The sequence below is a fragment of the Martes martes genome, assembly GCF_963455335.1.
Source record: "Martes martes genome assembly, chromosome: 7".
NCBI classification, from domain to species: domain Eukaryota; kingdom Metazoa; phylum Chordata; class Mammalia; order Carnivora; family Mustelidae; genus Martes; species Martes martes.
In genome coordinates this window covers 113,580,843-113,593,322 of record NC_137894.1, presented here as the reverse complement: position 1 = coordinate 113,593,322, position 12,480 = coordinate 113,580,843, and the positions used below count along the sequence as shown (strand labels likewise).

The 12,480-nt window shown below is 40.1% G+C and overlaps 1 protein-coding gene across 3 annotated transcripts in view; it reads right to left on the bottom strand.

Annotated features, from left to right (window-relative positions):
* SLC39A9 (solute carrier family 39 member 9) overlaps positions 1–12,301 on the bottom strand; it is a 53,446-nt gene extending 41,145 nt beyond the window's left edge. For 2 of the 3 annotated variants that reach the window (XM_080807914.1, XM_080807916.1), the window contains exon 1: positions 11,535–12,284. In XM_080807914.1, the coding sequence (XP_080664040.1) occupies positions 11,535–11,630 (96 nt within the window). In that variant the 5' untranslated portion in view covers positions 11,631–12,284. Of the gene's footprint in view, positions 1–11,534 lie in introns of all 3 variants that reach the window. The other variant, XM_080807915.1, reaches the window with a different exon arrangement.
* Between the last annotated feature and the right edge of the window lie 179 nt (positions 12,302–12,480).

The window sequence follows — 12,480 nt, the reverse complement described above, 5'->3', positions numbered from 1 at the left end:
GCCTCTGCCTGCGACTCTGCCTGCTTGTGCTCTCTCTGACAATAAATAAATAAATAATCTTTTAAAAAATCTTAAAAAAAAAAGTTGCTACAGACAGCAACCTGATGAAGTTCAAAAACAAACAAATAAATAAATAAAATCCTTAAAAAAATAAAAGAAAAGAAAAGAACTCCTCATGAGGGGCGTCTGTATGGCTCAGTTGGTTAAGCAACTACCTTTAGCACAAGTCATGATCTGGAGTCCTGGGATCGAATCCCGCATCAGGGTCCCTGCTCAGCAGGGAGTCTGCTTCTCCCTCTGACCCTCCCCCTTCTCATGCTCTCTCTCTCAAATAAATAAATCTTTGAAAAAAAAAAAAAGGCAAAATAAAATCATTCCTCACAATTTTATGTAAAGGACTGCTGGAAAAGCCAGAGGTATTCACAATTCTGGACCAACCCACAAATTCACTAGGCACTTACCAGGTGCTTTAGAATATTCTACATTGGCAGGGCACCTGGGTGGTTCAGTGGGTTAAGCCTCTGCCTTCGGCTCGGGTCATGATCGACCTCAGGGTCCTGGGATTGAGCCCCGCATCGGGCTCTCTGCTCAGCAGGGAGCCTGCTTCCCTTTTTCTCTCTGCCCATTTGTGATCTCTCTCTGTCAGATAAATAAATAAAATCTTTAAAAACAAACAAACAAAACTTAGTATTCAACGTTTGTGAGACTATGTCATTTGCATTTGTTGGAAAAAATGCATTTAAAAAAAAACTTCATAGAACAGATTGAGAACCTTCTTAAGAACATTTATTTCCTTTGATCTTGTCATTCTACTCCTAAGGACATAATCTGAAATATGTTCATAGCATTAGACACAAAAACATTCATTCAAAACTATTATCATAGCAAAAATGTGAGAACAAGTTAAATATATTATAAGAACTTCTATGCATAAAATAACTGAGTGTAATGAAAACATTAAAAAGTGCCTAGAATACATTTTTAGTAATAAAAGAAAATGCTTATGTTATATTACCAGGTAAAAGAAGGGAGAACGTAAAATTATACATAAACCACATAATTAACCACATTAAAAATGCAAATAGAAAAAAAAGAATGGAAAGATATAAAAAATGTTACTAGCAATTCTCACTGGACAGTGAGAGAGTAGATGATTTTATTTTCCTTTTACAGATGAACATATTTTCTAAATTTTCACAAAGAGCCTCTATTATACAGCCAAGCTTTTTTATTTGTTCATTTATTTAGAGGCTGTATAAATAGTGGCTTTGAATTTAGTAAACTCAGTCCGAACTTAGTTTCCTCATCCATAAACAGGATAAGAATTCTTCGCTCTCAAGGTTACTGTTAAAATCAACAAAGATCTTGACACATAAATTAACACTGCAGCTATTATTAATTATTATACTGTGGTTGGATTAGAGAGCACAATGCCCTTAATAATGTATACTTGGAGATGTTTTCCCCTTTATTAAGTGGTTCTAACAACTGCACTTCGATGTTCTGTAATAATTTGAAATGTTTTCTAGTCTCCCCCTTTTGTCATGTTGTGATGTATTTTCCCTACTTGCTTTCCCCAACCCTTCTGGTTTGCTGTTTCTACTTTTCTTTTTTTATGCCTGTAAGCTAGTCTTTCTTTTTTTTTTTTTTTAAATAAAGATTATTTATTTATTTATTTATTTGACAGAGAGAGAGATAGATAGATCACAAGTAGGCAGAGAGGCAGGCAGAGAGAGAGGGGAAGCAGGCTCCTGGCTGAGCAGACAGCCCGATGTGGGGCTCGATCCCAGGACCCTGAGATCATGACCTGAGCTGAAGGCACTAAGCCACCCAGGCGCCCCGCTGCTTCTAGTTTTCAAAGGGCTTAGAAACTGGTCTAGCCCAGAAGTTATAGACTGGCAATTCATAAACATGGATTGTCTGGCCCACACAGTGATCTAAAAATACTTGATTTAGAGCCAAAATGTAAAATTCAGAACATTTCATGTAAAAACCCTGATTTCCAGCTTCTGAAAAGTGGGATGATTTGGCCACACCAAGACTTAGGTAGTCCAATGACACAGGTTGTTCAGATGACCACAGTTCTTGCCACTCCCTCATGACTCCCAGGCACTGACACTCAAGGTCAGCTACCATGTATCATGGCACTTGAAGTGTTTTCTCTTACTCCAGGCCTGATTCACTGCTCAGCCTTAGCAGTTATTGACTTTTATGACCCATTACCTAGTTGTATTAGTCAGGGTCCAATCAAGAAAGAGAAATCATAATTTGAACAGAGGAAGTTTAAAACAGGGGACAGAATAATGAGAAATTAACTAATAGGACCAAACTCTTAAGAATAGCAGATAAAAGGAGGAGCGCCTACCATAGAACTGAGGTAAGAGTGGTCAAAGAAGAGGTCCTATGTGTGCGGAGATCTAAACCCTGCCGAAAGGGCATGCCTGGGACTCAATGAAGAGCTGTAAAAGGTTTTGGGACCAATTCTGGGGGTGGGGAGGTCCCCACACCAAGCAATGCTGGGACACCAGCTGGGTGTACCACAATCCAACTTAATTCTAACACTATCTACTTGGAGACATTAGATCCCACAGGTTAAGGGTTCGATCCTGTAAGACTGCCCCCCACCTTTATAAAAGAGAACTTCGACTGCCTCCATTTTGACCTCGACCTTTCTAACTTACCAAGTTCTTCTTTCCAGCTTATCTCTTACCTCTGGCAAAAGACCCTAGAGGCAAAGCATCCCCCAAAGGAAACAAAACTACCCCCTGAAACAGTAATGGCTGCCCTGAGGCAGCAAGATCCTGTATAACTGACCCCAAAGCAATGACTGACCTGGCTACTGCCCACCTGCACGCACCCACTGAGCTTTGCGCCACATTTTCCTCATATAAACCTGGAAATATTTTCAGTACTTTGGAAAAACCTCTTTGAGACTTTAGTCCAGCTGCCATCATGGTGTTGACCTCACTGACATAAACTCCTTTATCGTTTCACAATTACTCATCTCTCTGCCTTCGGATTTTGTCAGCAGCTAGTGGCCAAACCTGGTATGTCTGGGACCCCTCCCCCTTGGAGCCAGGTGCTCAGGTGCCCCTACACCCCACCTACGTCCAGACACAAGTGCAAGTCCAGACTGTCACCTATGTTTCTGACCTCCTTACCTTGGGTTTGATTAATCTGCTACAGTGGCTCAGAGAACTCAAAGAAACATTCTACTTATCAGATTAATTAATTGGTTTATTATGAAAAGGTATAATTCACATACAGCCGGATAGAAGAGTTGCACAGGGCCAGGTATGGGGAAAGGGCACAGAGCTTCCATGGCCCCTCCAGGCATAAAACTCTCCCAGCATCTCCATGTGTTCATCAACCTAGAAGTTCTCTGATCCCTGTCTTTCTGGGTTTTTATGAAGGCTTCATTACATAGGCAGGGCTGAATAAATCATTGGCCATTGGCAATTGATTTAACCTCCTGGCCCTCTCCCTTCCAGGTTGGGAATGAAGGTTCCAACCTTCCAATCACATAGTTGGTTCTCCTGGCAACCAGCCTCCAACCTTAGGTTACCTAGGGGCATTCTAAAAATCATCTCATTCACAAGGCAAAAGACATCTTTATGGCTCTCATCACTTTGGAAATTCCAGGGTTTTAGGACCTCTGTGCCAGAAACGGGAAGATCAAATCTATATTGATTATAAAGCACAATATTAGAGGCAGAGAAGTTTCTGTGATGCCACACTGGTGGAACTTGCTAGAAATCTGTACTCTTGGCTGCTGGGAAAGTGTCTTACAAGGAGAGACTCTCCTATCTTATAAAACTACCCAAGGCAGGGTGGTGCCAATAAGAACTACCGACTGCTGGGTGCTGGAGAAGTATGTGTTTAGCAGGAGCCTCTGGCTTGAAAACTTGCCTGCAGTGCAGGAGCTGGGCCCTGGAGAAGCCTACCTGGAGGCCAGAGAAGCCAAATGTGTGTGTGCAGAAGGCTGCACTGAGGAAGCTGGGCACTGGGGAGGCTGGCTGCCTGTACTCAAAGAATTGTCGCCGAGCCGTTGCCCAGGAGCAAAACTTGGACCAAGAAGGAAAAACCCTTCCTCTTACAATTTCTCTCCAGTATCCTCTAACTGTGCCAGCTGGCAAAGGAAAAATACTTAAAGGGCCCAGATCCGTTTCTGCAGAGTAGTCAATGAAGAGTAAATTTGGAGCTGAAAGGCAATAAATTGATAACTGACACACTAACCTACTAGAAGTACAAAAAAACGAGACACAGAAGCCAAGTGACACCCAAGAACAGAAAAGACCAAGTAAAATGCTTACTCTTCAGGCTACCTATTTAGCTACTCACACACTTTTCTGGTGCTGTAGATTAACGAAGTTTCTGGATGGACAAGTTCTACATAAAAGAGGTGCTACCAAAATTCTCCTTCATCTCTATTATAATAACTAATATTTATTAAGTACATACTATGCCAAGAATGTTCTATTATAATCATCTCACATATATCAATTCATTTAATCTTCACAACAATCCTATGAGATAGATACTTCTATTATCTTCACTTTACAAAAGTTCAAGTAATTTACCCAAGCTAACAACAGGCAGCAAATGGCAGAGCCACAATCTGAATCTATGTAATTTAGCTCCAGAATCTATACTCTTCTTCGATTCAATTTCTTAAATTTAATTTTGTTAACATATAGTGTATTACTAGTTTCAGGGGTAGAATTTAGTGATTCATCAGTTGCATATCCCACTCATTACATCATGTGCCCTCCTTAATGTTCATCATCCAATTAACCCTTCCCCCACCCACCTCCCCTCCAGCAACCCTCAGTTTATCTCCTAGAGTTCAGTGCCTCTTACGGTTTGACTACCTATTTTCATCTTGTTTTGTTTTTTCCTTCTTTTCCCCTATGTTGTTTCTTAAATTCCATATGAGTGAAATCATACGGTATTTGTCTTCCTCTGACAGACTTATTTCACTTAGCATAATACCCTCTAGGTTTGTCCCAGAATCTACACTCTTTAGATTTTTTTTTTTTTTTTGACAGGCAGAGATCACAAGTAGGCAGAGAGGCAGGCAGAGAGAGAGGTGGAAGCAGGCTCCCCACTGAGCAGAGAGCCCGATGCGGGGCTCGAACCCAGGACCCTGGGATCATGACCTGAGCTGAAAGCAGAGGCTTTAACCCACTGAGCCACCCAGGTGCCCCCAAGAATCTATACTCTTAAATGCAATGCTAAACTGCTTCACTACAAAACCCATTTCATTGTTTCATTTCTTGCTTTTAGCACCCATCTTGTTTCCCCAATTTGCCCTTGTCAAATGCATGAAGAATTCATGAAAGAAACATACAAGGTGCAGAAGCCAGGGTATAATTTTTTGGTTACTAGAAAACTGACCCCCAGAGAAATATAGGGCTTGCAATAGATAGTATGATGTATTTATCCAGTAGTTAACCATAAGACATCATCACTTAAAAATCCATATAACTGGGGCAGAAGAATTTCCAGAGCAACTGATACTATTTCTATTTTATTGTATTTCAATAAAAGTAGACATTCAACATTCTAGAATTCTGTCATAGGTTTTAAGAAATACCTGCATTTACAATTAGTATTACTATTTGTTACCCGGAATTCCAAACTGAGCTATAGAGGATCTTAAACCTTGTTAGCATTCAACAAAGTTGCACTTCTTCTGCAATTAAAGGAAAGGTTAAGCCTGTCACATACAGAAGCATATCAGAATCCATTTCAGGTCTTCTTCCCTCAAAAAGGATGTGAATTCTTGAACATCACAATTTAGAACTGACTTGACTATGAAGACATCAAGTATGAAATTAATTTTGGATAGTTCAAAATGGGAACTGCTTCAGATTCTAACTTGGCAGGTGTCGATTTAAAGGGCATCTAAGACAAAATCCACTCTTTCTTAAACGTTTCAATGCTATCTGAAGATGGTTTACCTCTGTAGTTTCAATTCTGCTACACTGACAAAACACAAGATAGGAGGTTTACTGTGGAAGGTAAAATGTCAGTGATGTGAAAGATATTTCTAATTTGGGGAGCTAATGGAGATAATGTTAGTGGTGTTAAGACATTCCTAATTTGGGGAGCTAAGGTGCCAATTTAGATCCATGGTATTTTCATCGTCCTTACACTGGTCATCAGAAAAAGAAATATCACCTAACAGTCAAGTGCTTTGGACTGGTAATCAAACCAACTTAGTTTCAAGTCCCATCTCTACCAGTGTCTACCACACTCTCTGAGCGGGAATGTGCACATCTGTAAAGTGAGGTTTAACAGTATCTACCTCAGTCTCCTCCTGAAGATTAAATAAGACAATGCACATCAGTGCCTGGCACTACACAGAAGGTGCTCAATAAGCATTAACTATTACTAGTATTATTTTTTTTTAATTTTATTTATTTATTTGACAGACAGAGATCACAAGTAGGCAGAGAGGCAGGCAGAGAGAGAGGGGGAGGCAGGCTCCTTGCTGAGCAGAGCCCGATGCGGGGCTCGATCCCAGGACCCTGGAATCATGACCTGAGCCGAAGGCAGAGGCTTTAACCCACTGAGCCACCCAGGCACCCCTATTACTAGTATTATTAAACAGGTAAGTTTCAATAACACTTATCCATAGAATATCCTAGGGAAAAGAAAGTTTTTCAGGAAAATATTCAATCAGATTTTATCTAATCCAAATACTTTTATCTAGCAAAGATACTTATGAAACAATAACCTTATAAAACAATAATCTGGGGTGCCTGGGTGGCTCAGTCATTAAGCGTCTGCCTTCAGCTCAGGTCGTGATCCCAGGGTCCTGGGATCGAGCCCCACATGGGGCTCCTTGCTCAGCAGGAAGCCTGCTTCTCCCTCTCCCACTCCCCCTGCTTGTGTTCCATCTCTCACTGTGTCTCCCTCTATCAAATAAATAAAATCTTAAAAAAAATAATCTGAGGAAAGGCAAAATTACTGATTACTTTCCAAACATGGGTAAATTAGAATGCAAAGTATAAAATGTTTGAATTTAGAAGTAAAATTCCCAACAGGCACAACATTAACATCTGTTGCACTACCTGAAGAGAATAAAACTTCAACATCCAATGCAAAAGCCCTGAAAAATGCAACTTTGTCACATTTATTTCAAAAAGAACCAATTAAAAACAAAACAAAACAAAAAGAACCAATTGTCAGAAAAGAGCAGACTAACTGAACAAATTTGTTCTTCAGACACAAATGTCTGATTTCTTGGTAACTCAAAGCCCTAAAGATATCTATTACTGAATGAGTCAGTTATCACGGTTAGACACAAAACAAAACTTTTTAACACATGAAAAACAAAACAAGGCTTAAAATGAAAATAAATGAGGAAAAGAAAGGTACATACAAATAAAAATACTATAAGGCAGGGAGACTAGAGGAGAAGGCTTGGTCTCTCCAAATGGAACACTCATGGTGAATAGGAATGCCAACAGCCAAACAAGACCTTTCAGATCCCAACCTGTTGAGAAGTTTCTGGTAACTGGAGAGGGAGAAGGAGGAGTTTACCCATTATTAGAAGTCTGTTCCAAAATAAAGGCTTAAAGATTATAATTTTGAAAAAGTTCTAAAAATGAAAATCTTGAAGAAGTTTTCATAATTAGTAAGGAGAATAACCCTCAACATTTTCTAAAGTTCTTATTACATTCTAGAATACAGTCTTGCATGCATATTAATTCATTACATCCTCACAACAATCCTATAAGGTTATTTAAAAGAAGAGATTTTGATGTTAAATAGCTTGCTCAAATAGTGACACTGATTTTGAACTACACTACCTGTCCCAGACAGTTCCTGGAAGATTCGTGCATTACTAGTATCTTGAATCCTTTATTGAAGTAAGAGCAGCACTACTTTCATCTGCATACCTATGGGTCCATACTATTTTTTTTTTAAGATTTTATTTATTTATTTGACAGACACAGATCACAGGTAGGCAGAGAAGCAGGCAGAGAGAGAGGAGGAAGCAGGCTCCCTGTTGAGCAGAGAGCCCAATGCGGGGCTCGATGCCAGGACCCTGGGATCATGACCTGAGCTGAAGCAGAGGCTTTAGCCCACTGAGCCACCCAGGCGCCCCGTGGGTCCATACTATTTTAACACATGAAGAATGTGGCATTATAATCCAAAATGGTCTGCAACAAGGAAAGTATGAAACTGAGAGAAAGTCTTCAAAAAATTTCATAGAATATCAATATTACAATCAGAGGAGTAACAGACATATAAGAGTATGTCTAGTAAATATAATAACAGGGGCACCTGGTGGCTCAATGGGTTAAGCCTCTGCCTTAGGCTCAGGTCATGATCTCAGGGTCCTGGGATCGAGCCCCACATTGAGCTCTCTGCTCAGCAGGGAGCCTGCTACCCGCCCCCCCCACCCCGCACCTGCCTCCCTGCCTAATTGTTATCTCTGTCAAATAAATAAATAAAATCTTAAAAAATAATAACACTATGTTTGAGTTTATATTTTGGTTTTTTTTCCACTTCATTTTCTTAGTACTTAATTTTTATAAATATATTGGTCTGCAATGTAATGGAAATTAAACAAAAACAAGAGCTAGTCATTTACCAGATAGTTGGAGGAGCACTGCCCCAGATCTCTGGCGCAAACAGCTTGCTCTGTTACCAGCTCCGTGGCAAAGAGGAGACATGCTCATGTAAGTAACAATCCTCAGATAATCAATCTACAACCACTCTGGCCATGGTTTACATTTTAACTTCATTCATCAATCAGAGTTCCTGCTAAGTGGGGTTAATTCTAGGTAATGTTAAGTTGTAGGCTCTCAACCTACTTATGTAGCTTTTTCCTTTAGAGTCAAAGACAACTGCTCATTACCAACTGAATCTAACATTGTAAGATAGTGCTAAACTAGTGGTTCCAACTCCTTTACCACATGGGACTTCCTTGGTGTAAGGTATGCTTTGGCCTCCTTTACAAGTTCAGTTTTTCTCCTTCCCATAGACTGAAGAAGAGAGCATCTTGATTATCAGTTACTCATAAGTGCTTTCAAGAATCAGAGATTTCTTTTCCTTTGTTTCAGAAATCATTTAGGCATAAAGGCAAAGTCACCAGGTCAAAAACCAAGGAATAAGTTACAAAAGCATCAAGAAAGTTGATTTGGGGACAAGGAATGTTGAAGAAAGTGACTGAGAGATCAATGTCACGTAAACCTCTTGAGGGTCAGGTATAGCAGGTAGGCACCAGCTGCTACAGCGATTTTTGGGTCACTTAATTTTAACTCATTTCTAAATACTAATCCTGCCATAATTAATGGTTTTTTGAACTCTTATCCCTGCCTCTGGGGAATTCTGAGGGAAAAAAGTATTGAGTGACAAAACAGCAGCTAGATTAAGAACATGATATATAGTGTATCTTTTCGTAGACATGAAAGTGAACTGCAAAATAAATTAGATTGGTCTCTTTATTTATAATAACACTAGTCCCTAAGAAAAGTCAGATTTCCTTAAAAAGTAAAGTAATTTAGCCAATGGAGGAGCTTGGGGTAGAAACTGTTCTAAAGGCAGAAACTGTGCTTTCCCAGCCCCCATGAATGGAGTTTACTTTTTACAAAATTATCTCACTAGTTTCATGTTACATCAATTTATAATAGTATAATCTATCTAGAAAAAATGTTTAATTACCAGAAGAAAGAAAACATCAGTTGAATTCTAAGTTGATGTCTAAGTTATACATAACTTCAATTTTTATTCTAAGAGCTCAAAATGCACTGTTCCTGCTGTTATAATAAACAGATATTTTGAATGTGATTTATAGCATTTTAAAGCCTACAGATAGAAAAGATCACTTGACCATCAATTCAGACAGCCATAAATGACATGTCATACTGATTATATTTATTAATGTCTTGGTTAATTATACCACGCATGTATATTTGGCCTCCTTTACAAGTTAAGATTTGTTCTCAGTGAAAAAGAATATAGCAGATACCTGCATATTGCAAAAATCACTCGATAGTTCAAGAAAATACTGAAATTAGAAAAGTTCTAAGCATTTTATAGAAATAAAAAGTTTTATTGATTTCTAATTTGAATCAGTTATAATTTCTGATCATAGTTACCTCAATCAGTTTTTAAATATACAAACCAACTTAAATCTCACAAATGTCAGCCCTAATAAGGTCAATTAAATTTTAATGCAGTTATAAGAATATACGGTTCATGTAAATAAAGCAGGCTCACAAAGTACTGGACAGGAGGCCGAAATAAGTGCAGTAGGCTTCAACATCCAAGGAGGACTGTGACAATCTACTGCTACTCAGCTCTAGCCAACTGTTGTCTTGAGAAAATGCAGACAAAAATCAATAACAATAATAAAAATGAATATTCTGCCACTTACTCTAACAAAATAAGTCTGTGGGCTAGTTTTGGTAGGACTACCAGTTTGCTCTTTCATGAACTCTTTCATGGTGGAGAAACTGGGCCTATTTTACTGCGGAACCCTAAGATACTCATGAAGTCCTGTTCCCTCCAAATGTAGTAGTTTTTCGCCCTAAATCTTTTGAGCACTGTGCATGCTATGAAGTCTTTATGAAGAACTTATCTGCATTTTCACTGCTTTCGTCTTTTCTCCCCACTAGCTAATGTCTGTTCATTATGTTTGTTCAAGTAATGACAAATGAACAAATTGACCCAAATGTCAAAACACATTCACAAAAAATTCATTTCTAAGCAAAGATTTGAAACAACTTCAAATATGCATTTCAATGCTTCCTTAAAAGGAAATGTGAATTAAGAGCAATCTAATTTAGCTTTTTCCTTATCTTTATTCTAATACAAAAAATTCAAATCACCAGAAAGCTTTTTTGGATTCGAATCTAAAAAACTACCTTTCCCCCAAAAAACTATGCTTCATTGTCTCAAAAAGAGGAGTTATACTCATTTCTACACATATGGACAAATAATATTCTTCATTTATGTTTCTTGATAGCAATCCAGAACCTCGATTCCTTGGAACCTCTGGGAATCGAAAGAATGTTATGGTGCCCCTTTCCAGGAAAACGCACAGAGTCCTAAATTTTTGTATGCAATTTCACAAGGTTCATAGTACCCCAGGATCGTCAGTGGATTCACCCACCCCACGTTAAGGACTCTAGTGCTTAAAATGAGGTTCGTTTCTATTATGAAAAGCTATGCATCTTTTTTTTTTTTTTTAAGATTTTGTTTATTTATTTGACAGATAGAGATCACAAGTAGGCAGAGAGGCAGGCAGAGAGAGAGAGAGGAGGAAGCAGGCTCCCTGCCGAGCAGAGAGCCCGACGCGGGGCTCGATCCCAGGACTCTCGGATCATGACCTGAGCCGAAGGCAGAGGCTCTAACCCACTGAGCCACCCAGGAGCCCCGCTATGCAGCTTTTTAAGACAGCCTTCCTTAGTAAGACTTTTAGCTCTGATACTGAGAAAGCATCTTCCCCTTACAACTGTCACTACGTCCCAACAGCCATCCTAACAGCTGACAGAAATTTGAGAATTTCTTACCTCAGAGAAATTAACAGCCAAGGGAACGATTCCAGCCACGTAACATCCCACCAACATAGCCAGAGACAGCAGACTAATGGAGATGAAATCATCCATTCTGTCCTCCTTTATTTACCCACCGCCACCAGACTACAAATTTTCAGTGGCTTCAAAGGGTCCGGAGGTCCTTAAACGCGTGTGGTGATTCCAAGAGAACAAGTGGACTTGCCAGTTCTTTCGTCCTCCCCACCAGCAGATGTGTTCACGAACCCCCTTTCTCTGGAACGCACCTGGAAATAGCCCCTTTTTGCTGATCTTAGCACCAGAGAGAACTTTTAGCAATCTCAGGTCCCAGCCCCTGCGTTTTCAGGGGCCAGTCATTGGATTCCCTACGGTTAGCAGTTAAAGGTATGCGGGAGATTTCTTCAGTCGCGGGATGGTGGAACAATCAGTCCGCTCCCTCCACAGACAACGTCCCAGGTGGAAAAAGAGGAAAACTCAAGCAAACTTGTTCTTTCTCCCGGCGCCCCTACGTCCCTGGGGCAGTCCCCCTTAGGCTGGGACCAGCCCACCAGTCCCGGGAAACTCTCCTCCGAGTCTGGAATAGGAAAGAGTCCTGCAGCTCTCTAACGCTGGGCTCAGGGGTTCAGCAGCGAAGCTGATACAAAGATGTCTCTGCCCTATATCCGATGCTGCCCATATTACTCCATTCCGCTGGGCCTTGACCCAGAGCCACGGATACTACAGCTGCCATGGCCGCCAAGTGGCACCTCTTCATTACATCCACTTCCGGGTTGCTTCACCGCCCCCCTCCTTTAGAAGAGTACTTCCGGGTTACAACCGACCTATGGCCCGGGATTCTTATGCTACCGCCATTTTTGAGTAGGGCTAATTCAAGATGTTTGGTGTCAGAGTCCATAGCTCTGTTTACTCTAGCCGTATTTCTGATAACTAGAGTATGATAGAC